Raw genomic sequence first — 24,457 nt, forward strand, 5'->3', positions numbered from 1 at the left:
GATTCTGTACACATGTGCACAAATGCAGTTGACTGCAGCGGGCGGCGGCGGGGAAAGGCCCACTAATTCTCAGGAGCCAGAGCCCTACCCCAGCACTCTCAGCGCCACTGCAACAGCCAGCCAGACACCAGTTGACTTGTTCCATCAATTGACGCTGGATCCACTCGGCCACCTCTTTGTCGCCATCAAAGTGACCGGACGGAGCGTCCGTGACAACGTCCAGAACGTCGTCGCCCATCTCCAAGTCCTCGCGCAACGAGGCTCTCACCCGGCCTCACCCGCGCAATCCTCGCAGAATGAAGCGTCCATCTCGCCCTCTCGACCACCAACCGTGACTATGTGGTCGTCATCCGGCAGCGGCAAGAAGCCTCCAGCTGCAGTATGTTCCCCGTCGCCCCTCATCGCTCGTTACCCGTCCGTCATGTCGTGTCATTTCATCATCATCAGCGTCGAAGTCGGGCAACATTTGTCCCCTGGTGCTAACAGCCCACCCAGCAGCCGCAGGAAATGGTCCAGGTCGGTATGTAGCCCAATCCATTCGATTTTGTCCTTCCAATCCTTGATGCGTTTGCAATTGTCCAGCTAATGCCTTCGAGCACAGACCGCTCCGAGTGCGTTACCCCAGCGTCTTTCCGTCTACTCTGGCAGCGCAGACCAGAGACTCACGATAGTTGCAGATCAGCCTCCCCCTTCTGGCGGCCCCCGGCTCGAGAACATGCTCCTAAGCGAAGTGTGACGACGCCTGCAGGTCGCGACCCCAACTTTGTCGTTGGCGCAGCATATTCGCATGCTGATATGCTCAAGTTCGACTCATTGTACGTGCCTTGCCCGCGGACAGGAAACAGATGATTCCCAATCCCTATTACAAGCCCCGGCATGATATTCTAACCTGCTTGTTCGTTTAGAAACCTCTCTGGCAACCGACCCAAGACACCTCCTTCGACTTCTGCCACAAAGGGCGGCCGCTTAAGTGAAGCGACCCCTCCAACACGAGGGTCAACCGGCGTCGCCAGCTCCCCGCCGTTCAAAAGCTACATCAATTTTCTTTCGAATACCAACGATGACTGGAAAGCCGACGAAGATGATATGCTTGGGTACGATGACGACGATGGCGACGACTTTGGGCTGCCCAGCCTGTCCAACATGAAGAGACGGTCCAGGAAGGTGGCGTCGCAAAACAAAGCCAACACCGGAACCCTATCAACAGCATTGGATGGGACATTTGGCCTAGGGGCAAGACTCCATTCGGACAGTGCCGACATTGCCGTCGAGCGACCATCACTAACATATCCAATGCCGAAAAAGACCGAGGGCAAAATCCTCCGCCCGCAATATAAAGATATTCTCCAAGGTACTCACGCGCCCTTTCCCACATCACAAAAGAAACTTCTCTCTAACCAGAAGAGGGGGGAAATGATAGATCCCGCCAATGCCTTGCACCTCATCAATTACCCCTCCACCCCAACCAACGCAACTCCCAAAGAAGCCGATGCCATCAACTCTCGAATCACCAGAATCAACAAGTTTAAGAAGCTCCTCCAAGCGTCGTCCATATCACTGCCCGATCTCCGAGCGCTAGCCTGGTCAGGCGTTCCCGAGGAAGTGCGCGCCATGACGTGGCAGCTCCTACTCAGCTACCTGCCGACCAACAGCGAAAGAAGAGTAGCAACACTTGAGCGCAAGCGCAAAGAATACGTCGACGGCGTGCGGCAGGCCTTTGAACGGGTTGGCACCAACGCAGCCTCGGCCAGCCGAGCAAGAGGCCTGGACGAAGCCATCTGGCACCAAATCAGCATCGACATTCCGCGGACAAACCCGCACATCGAGCTCTACAGCTACGAGGCCACGCAGCGCTCCCTCGAGCGCATCCTGTACCTCTGGGCCGTGCGCCACCCGGCAAGCGGCTACGTCCAGGGCATAAACGACCTCGTCACGCCCTTCTTCCAGGTCTTCCTCGGCCTGTACATTGCCGACCCCAACATCGAGGCCGGCATGGACCCGGGCCAGCTGCCCAAGTCGGTGCTCGACGCTGTCGAAGCCGACTCCTTCTGGTGCCTCACCAAGCTCCTCGACGGCATCCAAGACCACTACATTGTCGCGCAGCCCGGCATCCAGCGCCAGGTCGGCGCCCTGCGCGACCTCACCGCCCGCATCGACGCCACCCTCTCCAAACACCTGGAGCAAGAGGGCGTCGAGTTCATCCAATTCAGCTTCCGCTGGATGAACTGCCTCCTCATGCGCGAAATAAGCGTCAGGAACATTATCCGCATGTGGGACACCTACCTCGTACGTTCTTTCTTTTCAGACCCTTCCCCTTTTAACCCTTGGCCACCCAAATTCCATCACATAGCTGACACACACGCCAAAAAAAAAAAGGCTGAGGAGCAGGGCTTCTCCGAATTCCACCTGTACGTCTGCGCCGCCCTCGTCGTCAAGTGGTCCGACAGGCTGGTCAAGATGGACTTTCAGGAAATCATGATGTTCCTCCAGTCGCTGCCCACCAAGACGTGGACCGAAAAGGACATTGAGCTGCTGCTCAGCGAGGCCTTCATCTGGCAGAGCCTGTACAAGGGGTCTGCGGCGCACTTGAAGGGCGGGCCTAGCAAGCCCCTACTGGCGAATCTACAGCTCTAGCTCGACATTTGGAAACGGACAAAGGAAAAAGAAAAAGGCTTGTTTGTGTGCATCCAACGTGGGCATGACGTGGCGCGGATATAAAGCATAATATACAGGTTACGAGCATAGCATCAATGGTTTTGTTTGGTCTCATACAATAGTTACAAAGGAATCATATGAATTCATTCCACCCAGCCATCTACTTCAATTCGTTGGCTGTCCCGTCGTACCTGAATAGGAGGGCAAGTCCTAATGCTACCCAGAACCAGTTTTCAATCCAAAATCCCAACAAAAAAAAACCGGTATACAAACCCTCCCTAGTGCCGTCAGGTACCTCCCCACACCATGTACAATGAAGGTGAAACGAGAAAAGCCTAAACAATGAGTCCGTCAAAACGCCAGCCCGCATGCTCTCGCATCATTAACGCAACTATGGGTATTCGTAGAAAGGCATCTCCAGAACGGAACACTGAAAAAAAAAGATGAAAAAAAAAAAAGAGAGAGAGAGAGAATTTAGACATGTCCAGCATACGTCTGCTTGCTAGCCTTCTTCGGCCTCAAGTCGTCAACATAGCCGAGTGTATGTCTATTCTCGTCACACACCCTCGCCCACTCGAGAAGCAATCGCCACACGTACAGACCCATGTCTTCTCTGCGGAGGACCCTCTCCGACCACGACTGGCCCTGCTCGGCGATGAGGCGGGCGGCTGCGTCTCCGGACCCGTTGGTGTCGGAGAAGAAGTCGAGCAAGGGGTACAGGTCCTGGAAGGTGTTGTCAAAGGGGACAAAGTGCACCCAGGGGGTGAGGCGGTCGTCGTGCCACTCTGCGTAGATGGTGGCCTTGAGCGGCAGGCTCGTGGAGCGGAGAAAGCCGCGGAATCGGGCTGAGAAGGAGTTGCCGTCGACGTCGGGGAGGAATTTGTACTGGTATTGCCGCTTCATGGGGAGGTGTTCCAGCACGGTGAAGGTGTCGTTGTAAAAGGGGCATTCGGCGGGTGCGCACAGCTTGACAAACCCCGTGTCGGCAATCTCGTCGGCAAAGGGGCCCAAGTTGCCGCGGTGAAGGCGCGGACTGGGGTAGATGGTTTGCGGGGGCAGTTCAAACGTCTTGGCTCGGACGCCTGACTCTTCGACTTGCGATACGACTGTGCCGTTGAGCATGTGGACGAGACGCTGGCGCTGAAAGTGGTGCCAGTTGTGCTCTCTGGCGCGGCCGCCTGAGCCCTCGCCGCGCCAGACGGCGCCGTTCTTCTTTCGGTCCCATGATGGGCCGTGTGACTCGCCGCCAGAGTAGAACTCGCCCTGGTCGAGGTACATGGCTCCCGGGATGAGAATCTCATTGTTGGTGGGGAGCTTGGAGCCGCCAAACAAGGGGATGAGTTCTTCTGTGGAAGACAGACTGATGGGCTCGATGAAGCTGCCATGTAGTTGGCGCAGGTGCGGTTGCAGGCAGGCATCTGAGGAGGCGGTGAAGTTCTGAATATAGCCCTTGTAGGCGTAGTGCGGTCTGTAGTTTTGCGGAAACTCGGCCGGTCCCGACATGTCTTGGACTTGCTGGACGCCAAAGGCTGGAGTGTCGGGGCCACACGTCTTGACAAACAAGTTCCAATACTGCTCGCTGGGACCGTACCAGTGAGGATCGTAGGGATCGGGCGTGGCAGCGTCAACAGCAGCAAGGCCGTGGAACTTGGAGGTGGCCTTGGTTGGGTCAATGATGCGTCTCTCTTTGCGTTCCTCTGCCACGAGCTTCGCAATGGTGTCGTGGGGCACGAGGAGTCTCGGTTCGTCCATGTAGTTGATGGGCATGTCGACGTCGGGCAGGTACTTGGCAAAGTCGGCAACGAGAGCAGTCCAAAGCTGCAACCAAGGCACGAGGTCGGTGGTGTCGCCATGGCCGGCGGCGGTGCCATTGCGGACTTTGACGACGTGGTGCCAGGCACTGGCTCGCTTCTTGGTCTGTTCGGGATCGAGAGCCCAAAAGGGCGTCAGGTCTTTGTATATCCTGTCAAAGTAGTCTTCGACGACGATGGCGTCGACGTCTACGGCGGCGTGGAACCACATGTCAAAGCCGGGGGGAGGGTGGCGTCCTCGTCGCTTGCGATACTGCTGCGCGGCAGAGTCAAGGGTGAGGGACCGTTTGGCAAGGAGGGCATCGTGACGGGCCCTGGCATCGACCATGAGCTTTCGAACAGGATGCTTGGTTCCCAGCTTGCTGATGGTTTTGCGGGGGATCTGGATCTGAGCATCCCAAAACTTGACATCGTGCCAGAGCGCATAGCTGGCGAGGAAAAACAAGGTGAGGAAGACGAGGGTGGTGTAGCGCAGGGCCAAGCGCGACGGCCACTGGCGGAGGCTGCAGCCCTTGCAAACCTTCAACAATGCCATGTCGGGTCGGGCGTCTGGCATCTGGCGTCTGACGATCAGCGTCTGGTGTTGGGCATTGGGCATGAGACGAAGGACGTGCGCCGTGGGAGAGCGAGGCCGAGGGTTGTGATCAAATCATGCAACCATGGAGGAAATTGCAAGTGTGAGCGTGTGCGTGCCGCTGCTTTCGTCGGTGGCTTGCGAGCAAACCACGGGAGAAGCCACGGGAGATTGGAGTCTTCAGCAAAAGATAAAGACGTCGATTTGCCAGGGGTTGGACCGAATGGGCAGGATGGCGTCCTGGAGGCGCAAAAGACGGCACACGCAAATGGGCTCCTCTGGTGGCAACGGGGAGAAGGGGCGCGGCCAAACAAAAAGTAAAAATAGAAATTTAAAAAGAAAAGGGGGGGAGTCGACAGCAGAGACTGCCCAGCGACAAAACGGAGGACTCGACATTCTTCATATTTGGACGTAAGAAACGTAGAATTGACGCATCCTGAGCAAGTTCCATTCCAACTGTATAATGAAGGATGTTAATTGGCGCAACCCTCCAACAGGATTGTTTGTGGTGTGTGTGTGTCTGCAGGCCAAGTCTGCAAGCGTCTGGTCATGTCTAGTCGCCGCGGCTTGCTGCCTCTTTGTCTCCATATCCTTGACTCACCCACGCGGGGCCGCGCTAAGGGGCCTTGTATGATAATTTGGGGCATTAGTTATATTAATTGGTCTGTCTTTCTATTATTTATGCCTAAAGTGTCCCTAGTATTATTACCCCTTATATTACTATATAACGTGACCGAGTCTACTTTTCTCCTTAATAGACTAGGGGGAAGGAAAACTAGTGTTAACCCTAATACTATACTAAGCTCTCTTTTAAAATTTATTATATATTATTCCCTTTTAAGCTTTATTTATCCTAGGTTTTAATTAATTAAATCCTAATAATTAAACCTTAATAGCTTTAATTGTTTTAATTATAAGATAAACTATTTTAAGTTATTTATATGAACTTTTCGTGGTAAACCTCCCTTTACTAATTTAATTTTATAGGATATTAAAGATATTATTATAATTACTTATAAAAGATTTTCTTATATCTTATAAAACTTCCCTTTTAGTTTATTCTTCTTATTTAGTTTCTCTTAAACTAAATTATCTACGTAGAATAATTATAGGATATTTCGTAAGCTCTTATTAGTAGCAGACCTCTAAATGTATTGTATTTTTTGTATTTTTTACTATACTGTATTGTATTGTATTGTAATGTAATATATTACAATACATTACAAGATTAGAATACCTATAAATGTATTATAAGGCTATAAAATATTTAATATTATAAATAAATGCTTATATAAGCATATTATATATTAAAATAAAGCTAAAAATCACGTGATTTTGAATCTTTCAAAATTAACCTTAAAATGTGGATATTAAGCGAGATATTAAGCTTTAAAGTTATGTCTTAAAATAAAAAGTAAGTAAAGCGGGGCGAATTTTCAATTGCTTATAACTTTTTAATGTAGTAACTTATAATAGTAAAAAGTGGGGCATTTTAAAGAGCTGATTTAGCTCTTTTAAATGATATAAAATTTTTCCTTATAACCCTTATAATTAGCCTTATAATTTTAAGTTAAAAAAACAAGGGTCTTTTTTCCTTAAAATACATTTATAGGTATTTTACTAATGTAATGTAATGTATTTAAATACAATACACGAAAATACAATACAATACAAAATACAATACACAATACACTTGTATTTACTATATTCGTAAGAGCTCTGATTAGTAGTAGCTTTAGTCTTTTAAGTGCGAATATATTCTCTTCTCTTCTTCTAGGAATTAATTCGTATTAGATTAGTTTCCCGTATTAATTCTTTCTTTAATAATATTTCTTTATTTAAAACTAGGTCTTTTATTCCCTTATATTACAAGTATAATTTAAATCCTAATATTACTATTATTAGGCTAGCTCTTATAGTAAATATATGTTTATTATTAAGGTTTACTATAATAGTTAATAATATTTAATTCTATAATTCTAATAATACACCTTCTCTCTTTATAGCCTACTTTATTAGTTGGTTCTTAATTAAGCGTACATTTTATTTAGTAAGTCTTATAGTAAATAAATAAGATATTAGTTTAAACGTAATCTTTATTTCGTGTTTTTAAGATATTACTTTTATATTTAAATTCTTAAAGTGGAATCTATTATTATAATAGATTTTTCTTAGCTATCTTATAATTAATCCCTAGTACTTATTCTAAGTCTTAGTAATTACGCTTCTAGTAGCTTTACTATAGGACTAAGCTATAGTAAACTAAGTTATATAATCTATTATTACTAATATATAAGCGTTCCCGTTTTAAGCTATAAGCGTAATAGAACCTAGATAATTTATAGCTACTAAGTCTTATAGTTTTAAAATAGTAATTATCTTAGAATTAGCTTTTAATAAGTGTCTTTTAGTTTATTAATATATTAGGTAAGAATAATAATAGGTTTTTACGTCTCCTAATTAATTTAGCTAAAAGAATCTCCCTTATAGTTTTTATATAGTAATTTTTAGCCTAAAATATTTTAAAGTATTATAGGCTTACTAGATTCTTATTAATATATTCTTTATAAGAGTATATTTTACTAGAGATTTATCTTACTTTAAATAATAAAGTGTTGAGCTAATAATTCTATATTTTAAAGAGTAATACCTAATAAGTTTCCTTTATTTAATAGAAATAGTTTAATATTTATAAATAATAATAGTTAACACTTCTTTATATTATTATGATTTAAACTATCTCTTAAGTTTATATACTAGTTCTTATATCGTATCTTCGTTTAAAGAGCTTTCTTTAGGTAGAATTAATTCTTTAGTATTTACATTTATTAAAATTTAAATTAGTTAATTTATTATTATAGGAGCGACTTTCACTCCTATTTTTCTCTTTATTAATAGGGGTTCTAATCTTAGGCTATTTAGTATTCTTAATATTCTATTAGTAATCTTTATAATCTTTATAGTGTTAGCTTAATAAATATATTTCACGTTTAACTCCTATAATATATTAATCTATTAAGCTACTTTCCTATATACTTTTACTAGATTTACTATTAAGTTAATAATACCTTTATAATTTATATATACCTTTAAAGGGAATAGTAAACCCTTTACTAGCTATTATATTTCCTTTAATTCTACTATAATTATATATATCTCCTTCTTAGATATAGTGTATCTTTTTTTCGTATCTATTAGCTTATAGAAAAGCTATATAATAATTTTAACCTTTAAGAAGTTATTATTTAATATTAGAGTGCTAGGTTTAATGTTCTCCACTTAAAATAAGACTTCTCTTATACCTATATTTAAGGCGTTTATTACTATATAAAATTAAGACCCTAAACGCGCTTTAAATGTTACATTTATCTAAATACTATCGTAAATTTTTAGGAGCGCGTCTTAAGCCTCTAGTATTTAAGTTAGGTTATCTTTAGGAACCTCTTAGTATTATATTAATTCCCTTTTTATCTTTATAGTTTTAAGAACTTTATGGAAAAACACTTCTTTAATAGTAAAAATTAAATTAGCTTAACCTAAAATAAACTTCCTTAAAAATAAAGTTAAGTAAATAAGCACTAGAATTTTATCCTATAATTATAGTAGTCTTTATTAGAAATGTTCTGCTATTAAGGTAAACTAGTCTCTATATTTACGTGTTAATTAGATTCTTTCTTCCTTTAAGAAATAACCTATATAATCTACGCTTAAGGCAAAAAGCTTTATCTTACGTCTATTAAGCCTAATAAAAGCTTATATTACTCTTAGAAAATACCTCTTTTATAGAAAGTTAAAGTAGTTTTCTTACGTTTTTAATTTTAAGTGGTAATTATTAACGTAAATGAAAAATAAAGTGTAAATGTCTTTTATATACCCTAGAATTAACTCTAATTTCGTTCTATCTTTAAAGAATAAGTGTTTAAACGCTATATCCCTAAACCTAGCGTAGGTAACTAGTAATTCTATTAAGCTTTAAGGTATATTATTATACTAAAACATTTCGTTTAGCCTAGTAAAAGCTATCTTATATTTATTTATTAGGTTAATCTTAATAGCCTAAAACTCGTTTAAGATATTAGCTTAAGAGAAAATAGTAGAGCGCCTATAATATACTAAGTTTAAATTTGCTTTTATATTATAGTAGGGATATTTAGGTTTAATAGTTTTACTATTAATATCGTAATAGTTATATATTACCCGAAATTTCTTTAAGCCTAGCTTATCTACGAATAAGGTTAATATAACCTAAGAAGAGTTCCCTCTTTAAATAATTCTAGCTCGTTTTATAGCGGGAAAAACCTTACGTGAAAATTCTTAGTATAAGCCGTTATACTAATATTATTTGCGCTTCTTAGGGAGTGCCTGTAATGGTAGCTTAGGTTCTAAGGCATAGTAGGTTTATTTCTTAGAAAGTAAGTTAGGTTAAATGCTATAAAGTAGCTTTTAAGTAATATTATAATAAGGCTATTAAGAGTATAACTCTTAATAATAAAACTATTACTTAAATTAATTAATAGAGATCTAGATTATTTAATTATAGAAATACCCTCTTCTTAAGTACTCGTTTATCTCTTTATTATAGTTCTAGATTATTTAGATCGCCTAATAATTCTAATAATCCCGTCTTATTAGATTATTTATATAATTTAATAAGCTATTACGTAACCTAATATTCTTATTAGTTAACAGCTATACCTACCCTTACTAGTACGGCCTAGCTTCTCGCGTCTCGTATAGTAACGTTTATAATATAATACCTCTTCTTTATTAGTCTTATTCTTAAGGCTATTAAAGTAGGTTAATTAAGGGTTTTTAGGTAATTTTCTCTTCTTTATTCTTCTTATATATTATTATATTAATTAATTATATCTTAAGACCTCTCGTTTAATCCCGTAAACTTTCTCGTAAAATAAACGAGTAAAACGCTCTTCTTAAGTTAATAATTAAGAACCTAGTTAATATACCCGCTTATTTCTTTTATTAAGATTAAGGCCTCTAGAATTATAAGGCGTTTAACGTAAACTTATCCTATTATTATAAGTGTATTCGTTTAAATAAGTCTTACTATAATATAAATCCTTTTACCTTATAGTAATTACGTTATATTAGTACTTAATACTAGAAAGCTAAGTTTAAACTAAAAGCTACTAAGAAAGAACTTAAAAAGGTAAGCGTTAAGGTGTATTACTTACGAAAATAAAAGAAATTATAGTTTAAGAAAATAATACGTATAATTACGCGTGGTATTAATAACGTTAAAAAGTTAAAGCGTGTAAAATGTAAGAAAGTAAAACGGCTTTAAAAGACTATAAGGGTTATTCTTACTCCTTTTAAGAATTTAAATTCTACTTTAGTTTATTTCTTAGATACTAAGTTTAATATTAAGTTATTAAATAATACTTAAAAGATTAATTAGAATACATTTCTTAGAAATAAAACTATTTAAGTAATATTAAGTAATTCATAAGATTTTTAGCTAGTTTTTAGGTGTTTTTAGAGTTTAAATATCCCTTTTATTTAACGAGATAATAATAATTCTTTATATCTCCTTATACTTTAAGTATTCGTTTAACTTTATATTCGTTAGTATCTTTTATTATAATATTTATAGTAATTATAAATTTACCTAATACTTTCTTTAATAGTAATATATAAAATATAAGATAGATTCTTATTTTATTTAGTAATAATAGTTTATAGTTAGTATTTAAGATTTTTTATTTAATAAGAAATAGTTTAATTTTCTTTTAGTTAAGTTTATTATTAGGTCGCTTAATTTTAATGTTTTTATAAATAAGGTATACTTTATATCTCTCCTTTAAGATTAGTACTAGTAATCTCTTTTTATTCGTATAGTATTTTATTTAGTTCTATAAAAATATTTATTTCTATTATAAGTATTTTTATATTTCTATTATAGTTACTATATACGTTATAATTATTAGCGCGTTTATATTTTGTGTTACATGTATTTTAATAATAGGGTTAAATCCGTAATTTACCCTAAATAATAATATCTTTATATTATTAATCTTAGAGCTATTATAAGCCTATTATACTAATAGTAACTATTTTACTTAATTATTTTATTAGTAGTTAATATAGCTTTATAGATATTATTCAAGTATTTAATTTAAGATTTCTATTTATTTATTTAATTATAGGTGGAATATTATTAATAAGCTTTATTTAATCTTTATAGTTTCTATAAGGCATTTTTAAAAGTTTAAGGTAAATAATTTATTATAATCTAATATAAGCTTTATTAGTAATTTATATTATATAATAATTATTTTAAAGAACGTATACGCTAAGTCCTTAATATTACTTAATTCCTTATATAAAATATAATAGGTGTATTTTATAAGTTTATTTATAATAACTAAGATACTATTATAAGCTACTTTTATTATAGGTTCTTTTAACTTTAGTAGTTTAACGATAAAGTCTATTATAATAGTTTACTATACTCTTTTAGGTAGTAATATTAATTATAATTCTTTATATAATACGTGTTACGCTAATTTTACTTTATTATACGTGTTACATTTCTTAATAACTTCTTATACTATTTTTCTGCTTTTTAAGAAGTTATACGATCTTCTTAGCCTATTAATCGTTTTCCCTACACTCTAATATTCGTATAATAGGTACTTATATATTTCCTTAATAAGCTATTCTTAAAGTATACTAGAAATATACTATTATTTATTATATAAGAAGGTCTTACCTTTCTTAAATAAATGCGTTTTTATTTTTTAATTATTTAAATAGCTATTATTATTAATATATAATGCGATTTAATATATTTATATTTTATTTAGCTTAACTTACTAGGTTATATTAATTTCTTAGGTGCCTAATATAAGGTTCTTATTCTTAGTAGCGCGTAGTAAGGGTATATTACTCACTTATTATTTGATTTTAAGTTCTCTCTTTAACTAAGCGCATTTACTCTTTTATTTTTAGATTCTTTATAGTATATAATTTTAAAGTTATAATTTATAAGAGTTTTATACTATTTAATCTATTATTTATTTAAATCCTTTATAATTAAGAATAATATAAGATTCTTATAGTTAATATAAACCTTAATTTAATGCTTTACTCTTATAAGATAATATCTTTATTCTTTAAAGCACTTAATAATAACTATAAGTTCTTTATTATAAATTCTATAATTAAGTTTAAATTTATAGAGTTTCTTTAAGAAGAATATAATTAGGTGTAATCTTTCTTAATTATCTTATTATTTAAGCTATTCGCCTAATATAAAGTCTAAGGCGTTTATTTTAAGCTTATAAGGTTTATTTTAATTAAGTGCTTTTAATATAGGTTTTAATATAATTAAATCTTTTATCTTTTAAAATACTATAGCTTTTAGTTTATTTTATTAAAAGCTAACTTCTTTCTTTATTAGATTTATAAAAGGTTATAAAATATCTTTATATTCGCTTAAGAACTTATAGTAAAAGTTTATAAATATTATAAATTCTTTAACTTCTTTTAGATTCTTTAATATAAGCTATTTCTTAATAGTTTTAATCTTACTTAAGCTTATTTATATTTCTTTATATATAAGCACGTACCCTAGAAAGTGTATAATATTCTAGTAGAACTAATATTTTAAGGCTTTAATTAAGAGTTTATTATTTTATAGAGTTTATAATACCTTATATATATGTTATTTATATTCCTTAAGAGTATTTAAATAAATAAGAATATTATTAAGGTATATAATTATAAACACTTTTAATTATTTTCGTAAAATTATATTAATTATTCTTTAAAAGGTTACTAGTACGTTAATAAGCTTAAAAGGTATTATTAAATATTTATAGTATTCTTTACTAGTTTAAAATACTATTATTTACTTATAGCCTTCTTTTATTCGTATAAGGTTATAAGCTTCTTTTAAGTTAAGTATAGTAAACTATTTAGCTTTTTTAACTTTATCTCTAATTTCCATTATAAGCGGTAATAGGTATTAATTCTTAATTATAATCTTATTTAAGTGTTAATAATTAATATATAATTATAGTTTCTCGTTCTTCTTTAATACTTATAGAATTAGGTATTCTATTAGAGACTTTAATAATTATATATATTCCTTTTATAATATATTCTTTAAATACTCCTTAAGCGCCTTATTTTACTTAGGGTTTTAAGAATAAATTTTATTAAACGTTAATTTAATATTAGGCTAGAGTTTAATCTTATAGTTTTAGCGTAAATACTCTAATAGTCTTATTTTTAGCTCTTTACTAAATAGCTTATTATACTTTAAGTATTTCTTAGGAATCTCTATTATCTTAGCTTTTAACTCTTTAATAATTACATATATTTTTAAAGGCCTATTATAGTCTAAATAAGGTGCTTTTTATAGGCTACTCTTAGCTTTATAATTATATTCTAATAAATCCTATTAAAGTTAACCGGTTCTTTAATTAACTTATAAATTACTTACTTATAATTAGAGTATCCCTAATATAATATTATATTTTAAGATTACTATAATATTTAATATAACTTAGTGTTTTATACCTTATATATTAACGAGAAGCTACGCTACTTTTATATTAACTACTTTTTAGCTATACTTTACCGTAATTTCTTTTATAGTTATAAGTTAATAGAGCTTATCTTTAAGTGTTTAAGGCAATTATAATCTATTAATAAGATTTAATAAGATAAAATTTTCTTATACTCTATTATTAATTATTACTTAAATCCTTTATTCTATTATAGTTATATTAATTATAAGGTATACTATACTATTAATATTTATAGTATATAAAGACCTATTAGATCTTCGTTAAGGAATTAATTTTAATTATAATAATAGCTATTATTTTCTAATTTATTAATTCTATTCTTATATTATTCTTTAACGCGTTATTCTAAGCGCTATTATTAGCGGTTATCTTTTAACGTATTATTAAAGCTTTCTTAATAATCGCTTAATCTATTATTTATATTAATTAAACTTAAGCTAGGCGAGTTACTTATAGTTATATAGTTCCCTTTCTTCTTATATTATAAGGTTATAGCTTAGGTAATATATACGTTATTCTTAGTATAATATAATTTTCTATTTAATATCTTTAAATTAGTTCGTTATAATTTTAATTATATTATAAGGGTTATTCTTCTTCCCTTTTATTCTTATAAAAACTATTCGCTACCTTACTTACTATTAAAATGCGTATAGTAATTATTATTATAATAGAAGGTTTAATTAAGGAGTTTATATTTAATTTTAGGTTTATCTTTCTTAATTAAATAATTCTTTTCTTCTTAAATTCGTTCTAGTAAAGGTTCACTTTTTAGTAAGGGTATTTAGTATTCCTAAAGTTATTAGGTATTAATTAGGTTTTAAATTTCTAATCTTTATTTAAACTAATATTATTTATTAATGTAAAGCTTTCTTTATTACTTATTATACTAAGATTTCACGTGGGTAAGTCTTTTTAGTTTATAGTATAAAGCTTTTTATCTTTAAGAATTAGCTTTTATAGCTTCTTTAAAGCTTTATATTTATTTATAAAGTATTTAGTCTTATTATAATTATAATAAGTTTTTCCCTTTTTCTTATTTATAGCGTTAAGTTCTATAGGTTTAACGTAGTATTTATATACTATTAATATTTAGTGTAGCTTACTATTATTAAGTTTATTAAACCTAGTATATAATTTAAATTTCTTATAACTTTTTTCGTAATATTACTCGTATAAATAATTATTTACCTTAATAACTATTTTAATAAAGTTATTAAATAACTTAAAATAATCTTCTTAATAAATGTTATTCTTTACTTCTTTTTTAAGTTCTTAATAAAAGACTTTTATTTTAGGTTTAATATTCTAGTTAAGTTTTACTATAATACGTTTAAATTCCCTAGTATAATAAGCTATAAATTTAGTTTACTTAAGTTAAGTAAGTTATCGTATAGCTTTCTTATACTTATTAGAATTTTTAAATGTAGTAAGAAGTTATTCTTTAAAGGTTTTATAATTAAAGAAGATATAAATAACTTTTACTTTAACTTTAGCATTATATTTAAGATATACGCGAAGGGTTAGCTTTTATTATTCTATTACTTTTTTAATTAAGAGGTTACTAATATAAAGAATTTATAACTTAAGTATTATATAGATTTTTTTATTAACTTATAGGTAAGCTTAAGCTTATATAAGAAAGTTTCTTATATTACTCTTATAACTATCGTATAATTTAAGCTTAAGGAATTTTAGTATATTATTATTATTAATAGAGAATATAAGTGTAAGATTTTAAACTACTATAAGTTTCTCTTCTTATACCTTAAGTTTTTCGTAGAGATTATTTTATTAGTTAAAAAGCTATTAATTTTACTTCTTAAGCTTAATAATCTTATTATAAAGGTACTTTATTATCTTCTTAGAGTTAGTAGTCTTTTCACTTAAAGTAAATATCTTAGAAGTTATTACTACTTAAAGTTTTAAGGTAACTTATTAAATAAAATTAATTAAAATGTAATAGTAGCTTAGGTTTTAAGGTATAATAGGTTTATTTCTTAGAAAGTAAGTTAAGTTAAATACTATAAAGTAGCTTTTAAGTAGTATTATAATAAGGCTATTAAGAGTATAACTCTTAATAGTAAAACTATTACTTAAATTAATTAATAGAGATTTAAATTACCTAATTATAAAAATACCCCCTTTTTAAGTACTCGTTTATCTCTCTATTATAGTCCTAGATTATTTAAATCGCTTAATAATTCTAATAATCCCGTCTTATTAGATTATTTATATAATCTAATAAGCTATTACGTAACTTAATATCCTTATTAGTTAGCAGCTATACCTACCCTTACTAGTGCGGCCTAGCTTCCCGCGTCTCGTGTAGTAACGTTCGTAACAGTGCCCTAGAAATTAAAGGAATGTAGTATTATAATAAGTCTATTATACGAATGCCTTTAATACTAGTAACGAAATAATCTTTATAGGTGTAGTATAGCCTTATAATTATAAGGCGTTAGTTATTATCTCCTACTAGATCCCTAAGTGTAATATAGAAATTCTTAAACTATAAAACTATATTTTTATAGGGCTACGTAATTAATAGACGATTTATATATAAATTTCGGAATCGTAAGAGGTAAGCCTTTAAATCTAGTTTTCTATAACGGTGGCTTAGGTTCTAAGGCACAGTAGGTCTATTTCTTAGGAAGTAAGTTAGGTTAAATGCTATAAAGTAGCTTTTAAGTAGTATTATAATAAGGCCGTTAAGAGTATAACTCTTAATAGTAAAACTATTACTTAAATTAATTAATAGAGAATTAAACTACCTAACTATAGAAATACCCCCTTCTTAAGTACTTATTTATCTCTCTATTATAGTCCTAGATTATTTGGATCGCCTAATAATCCCAATAATCCCGTCTTATTAGATTATCTATATAATCTAATAAGCTATTACGTGACCTAATATCCTTGTTAGTTAGCGGCTATGCCTACCCTTTCTAGTGCGGCCTAGCTCCCCGCGTCTTATATAGTAACGTTTATAATATAATACCCCTTCTTTATTAGTCTTATTCTTAAGGCTATTAAAGTAGGCTAATTAGGGGTTTTTAGGTAATTTTCCCTTCTTTATCCTCCTTATATATTATTATATTAACTAATTATATCTTAAAACCTCTCGTTTAATCCCGTAAACTTTCTCGTAAAATAAACGAGTAAAATACTCTTCTTAAGTTAATAATTAGAAACCTAATTAATATACCCGCTTGTTTCTTTTACTAAGATTAAGGCCTTTAGAATTGCAAGGCATTTAACGTGGACTCGTCCTATTATTATAAGTGTATTCGTTTAAATAGGTCTTATTATAATATAAATTCTCTTACCTCGTAGCAGTTACGTTATATTAGTATTTAACACTAGAAAGCTAAGTTTAAACTAGAAGCTACTAAGAAAGAACTTAAAAAGGCGAGCGTTAAGGTGCGTTACTTATAAAAATAAAAGAAATTATAGCTTAAGAAAATAATACGTGCGGTTACGCGTAATATTAATAACGTTAAAGAGTTAAAACGTGTGAAACGTAAAGAAGCGAAATAGCTTTAAAAGACTATAGGGGTTCTTCCTACTCCTTCTAAGAATCTAGATTCTACTTTAATTCGTTTCTTAAATGCTAAGTTTAATATTAAGTTATTAGGTGGTGCTTAGGAGATTAATTAGAATACGTTTCTTAGAAATAAAACTATTCAAGTAACGTTAAGCAGTTCGTAAGATTTTTAGCTGGTTTCTAGGTGTTTTTAGAGTTTAAATATCCCTTTTATTTAACGAGATAATAACGATTCTTTATGTCTTCCCGTGCTTTAAGTATTCGTTTAACTTTATATTCGTTAGTATCTTCTATTATAATATTTATAGCAATTATAAATTTATCTAATACTTTCTCTAATAACAATATATAAAATATAGGATAAATTCTTATTCTATTTAATAATAATAGTTTATAGTTAGTATTTAAGATTTTCCGTTTAATAAGGAATAGTCTAATCTTCTTCTAGTTAAGCTTATTATTAGGTCGCTTAGTTTTAATGTTTTTACGGATAAGGTATACTTTATATCTCTTCTCTAGGATTAGCACTAGTAATCTCTTTCTATTCGCGTAGTATTTTATTTAGTTTTATAAAAATATTTATTTCTATTATAAGTATTTTTGTATTTCTATTATAATTACTATATACGCTATAGCTGCTAGCGCGTTTACATTTTATATTATATATGTCTTAATAATAGGGTTAAATCCGTAATTTACCCTAAATGGTAACATCTTTATATTATTAATTTTAGAGCTATTATAAGCCTATTATACTAGTAGTAGCTATTCTACCCAATTATTCTATTAGTAGTTAATATAGCTTCGCAGATATTATTTAAGTATTTAGTTTAAGATTTCTGTTTATCTATTTAATTATAGGTGAAATATCGTTAATAAGCTTTATTTAATCTTTATAGTTTCTATAAGGTATTTCTAAAAGTTTAAGGTGAATAATTTATTGTAATTTAATATAAGCTTTATTAGTAATTCGTGCTATGCAATAACTATTTTAAAGAATATATACGCTAAGTCCTTAGTGTTACTTAATTCCTTATATAAAATATAGTAGGCGTATTTTATGAGTTTATCTATAATAACTAGGATACTATTATAAGCTACTCCTATTATAGGTTCTTTTAACTTTAATAGTTTAACGATAAAGTCTATTATAATAGTTTACTATACTCTTTTAGGTAGTAATATTAGTTGTAATTCTTTGTATAATGCGTGTCACGTTAAGTATCGCATTTCTTAATAACTTCTTATACTATTTTTCTACTTTCTAGGAAGTTATATAATCTTCTTAGCCTACTAATCGTTTTCCCTACACCCTAATATCCGTATAGTAGGTGCTCGTGTATTTCCTTAATAAGCTGTTCTTAAAGTGTACTAGGAATATATTACCGTTTATTATATAAGAAGGTCTTACCTTTCTTAGATAAATACGTTTTTATTTCTTAATTATTTAAATAGCTGTTATTCTTAATGCATAATATAATCTAATACATTTATGTTTTATTTAGCTTAACTTACTATATTATATTAATTTCTTAGGTACCTAGCATAAGGTTCCTATTCTTAGTAGCGCGTAATAAGGGTGTATTACTTACTTACTCATTTAATTTTAAGTTCTCTCTTTAGCTAAGCGCGTCTACTCTTTTATTTTTAAATCCTTTATAGTATATAATCTTAAAGTTATAATCTATAAGGGTTTTATACTATTTAATCTATCGTTTATTTAAATCCTTTATAGTTAAGAATAATATAAGATTCTTATAGTTAGTATAAACCTTAATTTAATGCTTTACTCCTATAAGATAGTGTCTTTATTCTTTAAAGCACTTAATAATAGCTATAAGTTCTTTATTATAAATCTTATAATTAAGTTTAGGTTTATAGAGTTTCTTTAAGAAGAATATAACTAGGTATAATCTTTCTTAATTATCTTATTATTTAAGCTATCCGCCTAGTATAAAGTTTAAGGCGTTTATTTTAAGCTTATAAGGTTTATCTTAATTAAGTGCTTTTAATATAGGTTTTAACGTAATTAAATCTTTTATTTTCTAGAATGCTATAGCTTTTAGTTCGTTCTATTAAAAGCTAACTTCTTTCTTTATTAGGTTTATAAGAGGTTATAAGATATCTTTATATTCGCTTAAGAACTTATAGTAAAAGTTTATAAATACTATAAATTCTCTAACTTCCTTTAAATTCTTTAATGTAAGCTATTTCTTAATAGTTTTAATCTTATTTAAGCTTATTCGTATTTCTTCGTATATAAGCACGTACCTTAGAAAGTATATAGTATTCTAGTAGAACTAGCATTTTAAGGCTTTAATTAAGAGTTTATTATCCTATAGAGTTTATAGTACCTTATATATATATTATTTGTGTTCCTTAAGAGTATTTAAATAAATAAGGATATTATTAAGGTATATAACTATAAACACTCCTAGTTATTTCTATAAGATTGTATTAATTATTCTTTAAAAGGTTACTAATACGTTAGTAAGCTTAAAAGGTATTACTAGATATTCGTAGTGTTCTTTACTAGTTTAAAATGCTATTATCTACTCGTAGCCTTCTTTTATTTATATAAGGTTATAGGCTTCTTTTAGGTTAAGTATAGTAAACCATTTAGCTTTTTTTAACCTTATCTTTAATTTCTATTATAAGCAGTAACGGGTATTAATTCTTAATTGTAATCTTATTCAAGTATTAATAATTAATATATAGTTATAGTTTCCCGTTCTTCTTTAATACCTATAGGATTAAGTATTCTACTAGGGACTTTAATAGTCTTATATATCCCTTTTATAACATATTCTTTAAATACTCCTTAAGCGCCTTATCTTACTTAGGGTTCTAAGAATAAATCTTATTAAACGTTAGTTTAGTACTAAGCTAGAGTTTAATCTTATAGTTCTAGTGTAAATGCTTTAATAGTCCTATTTTTAGCTCTCCGCTAAATAGCTTACTATACTTTAAGTATTCCTTAAAAATCTCCGTTATCTTAGCTTTTAGCTCTCTAGTAATTATATATATTCCTAGAGGCCTATTATAGTTTAAATAAGGTGCTCTTTATAGGCTACTCTTTACTTTATAATCGTATTCTAGTAAATCCTATTAAAGTTAGCCGGTTCTCTAATTAACTCGTAGATTACTTACTTATAATTAAGGTATTCTTAATATAATATTATGTTTTAAGATTACTATAATATTTAGTGTAACTTAGTGTTTTATACCTTATATATTAACTAAAAGCTACGTAACTTTCATATTAATTACTCCTTAGCTATACTTTACCGTAGTTCCTTTTATAGTTATGAGTTAGTAGGGCTTATCTTTAGGTGTTTAAGGTAATTATAATCTATTAATGAGATTTAGTGAGATAAAATTTCCTTATACTCCGCTATTAATTATTACTTAAATTCTTTATCCTATTATAGTTATATTAATTATAAGGTGTGCTATACTACTAATATTTATAGTATATAAAGACCTATTAGATCTTCGTTAAGAAATTAGTTTTAATTATAATAATAGTTATTATTTCCTAATTTATTAATCTTATTCTTATATTATTCTTTAGCGCGTTATTCTAGGCGCTATTATTAGTGGTTATCTTTTAACGTATTATTAGAGCTTTCTTAGTAATTACTTAATCTACTATTTGTGTTAATTAAACTTAGGCTAAGCGAGTTACTCGTAGTTACACAGTTCCCTTTCTTCTTATATTATAAGGTTATAGCTTAGGTAGTATATACGTTATCCTTAGTATAATATAACTTTCCGTTTAATATCTTTAAATTAGTTTATTGTAATTTTAGTTATATTATAAGGGTTATTCTTCTTCTCTTTTATTCTCGTAAAAACTATTTATTACCTTACTTACTACTAAGGTGTATATAGTAATTATTATTATAATAGAAGGTTTAATTAAGAAGTTTATATTTAATTTTAGGTTTATTTTTCTTAATTAAATAATTCTCTTTCTTTTAAATTTATTCTAGTAAAGGTTCACTTTTTAATAAGGGTATCTAGTATTCCTAAAAGTTATTAGGTACTAGTTAGGTTTTAAATTCCTAATCTTTATTTAAATTAATATTATTTACTAATGTAAGGCTTTCTTTATTACTTACTACACTAAGATTTCGCGTGAGTAAGTCTTCTTAGTTTACGGTGTAAAGCTTTCTACCTTTAAAAATTAGCTTTTATAGCTTCTTTAAGGCTTTACATTTATTCGTAAAGTGTTTAGTCTTACTATAATTATAATAAGTCTTCCCCCTTTCCTTATTTACAGCGTTAAGTTCTATAGGTTTAGCGTGGTACCTATATACTATTAATGTTTAGTATAGCTTACTACTATTAGGTTTATTAAACCTAATATATAATTTGAATTTCTTATAACTTTTTTCGTAACGTCGCTTATATAAACGGTTATTTACCTTAATAACTATTTTAACGAAGTTATTAAATAACTTAGAATAATCTTCTTAATAAATATTATCCTTTACTTCTTCTTTAAGTTCTTAATAGAAAACTTTTATTTTAGGTTTAGTATTTTAGTTAAGTTTTACTATAATACGTTTAAATTCCCTAACGTAATAAGCTATAGATCTGATTTACTTAAGTTAAGTAAGCTATCGCGTAGCTTTCTTATACTTATTAGGGTTTTTAAATGTAGTAAGAAGTTATTCTTTAAAGGTTTTATAATTAAAGAAGATGTAAATAACTTTCACTTTAACTTTAACGCTATACTTAAGATACGCGTAAAGGGTTAGCTCCTATTATTCTATTACTTTCCTAGTTAAGAGGTTACTAATATAAAGAATCTATAACTTAAGCGTTATATAGATTTTTTCGTTAACTTATAAATAAGCTTAGGCTTATATAAGAAAGTTTCTTATATTACCCTTATAGCTATTATATAATTTAAGCTTAAGGAATTTTAGTATATTATTATTATTAATAGAGGATATAAGTGTAAGATTTTAAACTACTATAAGTTCCTCTTCTTATACCTTAAGTTTCTCGTAGAGATTATTCTATTAGTTAAGAAGCTATTAATTTTACTTCTTAAGCTTAATAATCTTATTATAAAGGTACTTTATTATCTCCCTAGGGTTAATAGTCTTTCCACTTAAAGTAAATATCTTAGAAGTTGTTACTACTTAAAGTTTTAAGGTAACTTATTAAATAGAATTAATTAAAATGTAACGATAGCTTAGATTCTAAGGCATAGTAGGTTTATTTCTTAGAAAGTAAGTTAGGTTAAATGCTATAAAGTAGCTTTTAAGTAGTATTATAATAAGGCTATTAAGAGTATAACTCTTAATAGTAAAACTATTACTTAGATTAATTAATAGAGAACTAAACTATTTAATTACAGAAATACCCTCTCCTTAAGTACTTATTTATCTCTCTATTATAGTCCTAGATCATTTAGATCGCCTAATAATCCTAATAATCCCATCTCATTAAATTATCTATATAATCTAATAAGCTATTACATAACCTAATGTCCTTATTAGTTAGCGGCTATGCCTACCCTTTCCAGTGCGGCCCAGCTTCCCGCGTCTCGTGTAGTAACGTTCGTAACATTTTCCTATATAAATTAGGGTAAGGTTACGTCCTAGTATGTCTATATTTACTCTACCTTTCTTTAAAGTACTAATTAGCGCTTAGTTCTTACGCTTCTTTATAACTTTAAGGTTACGAGAGTAATAACTTTTAAATAGCGCTTTTTATAATAATACCTAATATAAACTATTCCCTTAAAGTGCTAATAATATAGGAGACTTACTTTATATTCGTGTATATTCTAAGTAACTAAAATAGGAGCGTAGTAATAGATTATCTTAATTTAAATAGTGTATTATATTTAGGGGTAAGCCTTTAAAATAGAGAGTTCTAGCCCCTACTTTTAAAGATAACTAAAGATTTTCGTTATTTATATAGGGTTTTTACTTTTTAAAGAGGTAAACCTTAAATTCTAGATTTCCTATATAAATTAAAGCCTAATTATATCCCGCTATATCTAAATGAAAGTTAGGGTTATAAGCCGTAATAAATTTCTTTAAGTTCCTAGAATAAAGGCTACTAGACTTAGCACCTTTTAGTAAGTCTAAGAAATTCATATTTATATAGGGTTTTTTATTTTCTAAGAGGTAAACCTTAGATTTCGTATTTCCTATATAAATTAAAGCTTTATTATATTTAAGTACGTTCTACCGTTAATTAATTCGACTCTTTACACGAAATTTATTTAAGGTTAAAAAATAGAGAGGGCTATCCCGTTTACCTTTCCCTAGGAATAGTAATATTAGATTTATATAGGGATTTTACTCTAGTAAGGGGTTCCCCTTAATTTTTGGTTTTTCTATATAAATCTACTAACTTAAATATCGTGATATATCTTTAATTAGTTCGTTTAACTCTCTCGCGCTTAAAATATTCGTAAATATATTTAGTAGATCTAATAATATTCCCTTATTATTATAAGGTTTATTTAAGTCTTTCTTATTATTCTTATTCTTCTCTTATTTTAATTTAATTAGTATTATTTAAGTTACTATATAATTCTTTTTAGTTTTATTATTATTAAAGTTATAGTATTCTTTCTCTAAGAAATTATTATAAGGTAGTTCCACCTTATTTAATTATAAAGAAATTATAGTTTATTTATTCTTCGTTTCACGGGTATTTAAGTAATAATAAACTCTAGTATTAAATAGTCTTTAATTTTATATAGTTAAACGTTAGGTTACTTGTCTTTAAGTAATATTTTAGGTAATATTAATAGATTTCACGGTATAAGTTTAAGGGTAATATAAAGCTAATTCTATTTTTACCTAATAATTATTTAATAATAACTTATAAGGGTTTAAGTTCTAAAGGATTAAGGCTTATAACTTCGTTCTATTTGTAGATTATAATTATTTAGTCTTTACTATTTAATCGTAGGGATCGTAAAAGTTATTTAAGTTATACTAAGTAATATTCTATTTTAATAGTCTTTATTTTAAGTTTAGTTTTAATTAATTCGCGTTTAATTTATAATTACTAAGTTTAAGTAATTCCCGCGAATAATTACTAGCGTAATTACTTATAATAATTATTTTTTTAACTTTAAGTTTCCTAACTTTATTTTCTTTATACGTTTATAAACTTCTCCGTTTAATCCTTTAAGAATCTCCTTTACTTCTTTAATAATCTTATAATTATTCTCTATAAACTTTACGTTCTTATTAGGGTTTATTCTTATTAGTAATTACTTTAAATATATTTAAATAAATATATTTAAATATAGGTAAAGTAGTATTATTTAAGT

General features: G+C 30.7%; 3 protein-coding genes across 3 annotated transcripts; 2 read left to right on the forward strand and 1 right to left on the reverse strand.

Annotated features, from left to right (window-relative positions):
* Window positions 1–22: 22 nt before the first annotated feature.
* GYP1_1 (GTPase-activating protein) lies at window positions 23–2,634 on the forward strand (the record flags this gene model as incomplete). Its single annotated transcript, XM_066117351.1, has 5 exons — window positions 23–379; window positions 496–520; window positions 602–815; window positions 906–2,286; window positions 2,377–2,634. 5 exons carry the CDS (start codon window positions 23–25, stop codon window positions 2,632–2,634), a joined length of 2,235 nt encoding a protein of 744 aa, XP_065977135.1.
* A 495-nt stretch (window positions 2,635–3,129) lies between these two features.
* On the reverse strand, window positions 3,130–5,064 carry J3458_002743 (uncharacterized protein; the record flags this gene model as incomplete). The annotated part of the gene is made up of 1 exon (XM_007815879.2): window positions 3,130–5,064. One exon carries the CDS (start codon window positions 5,062–5,064, stop codon window positions 3,130–3,132), a length of 1,935 nt encoding a protein of 644 aa, XP_007814070.2.
* A 61-nt stretch (window positions 5,065–5,125) lies between these two features.
* On the forward strand, window positions 5,126–5,455 carry J3458_002744 (uncharacterized protein; the record flags this gene model as incomplete). Its single annotated transcript, XM_066117352.1, has 1 exon — window positions 5,126–5,455. One exon carries the CDS (start codon window positions 5,126–5,128, stop codon window positions 5,453–5,455), a length of 330 nt encoding a protein of 109 aa, XP_065977136.1.
* Window positions 5,456–24,457: the final 19,002 nt, after the last annotated feature.

The sequence above is a fragment of the Metarhizium acridum genome (assembly GCF_019434415.1).
Source record: "Metarhizium acridum strain ARSEF 324 chromosome Unknown scaffold_13, whole genome shotgun sequence".
In the NCBI taxonomy this organism is placed as follows: Eukaryota; Fungi; Ascomycota; class Sordariomycetes; order Hypocreales; family Clavicipitaceae; genus Metarhizium; species Metarhizium acridum.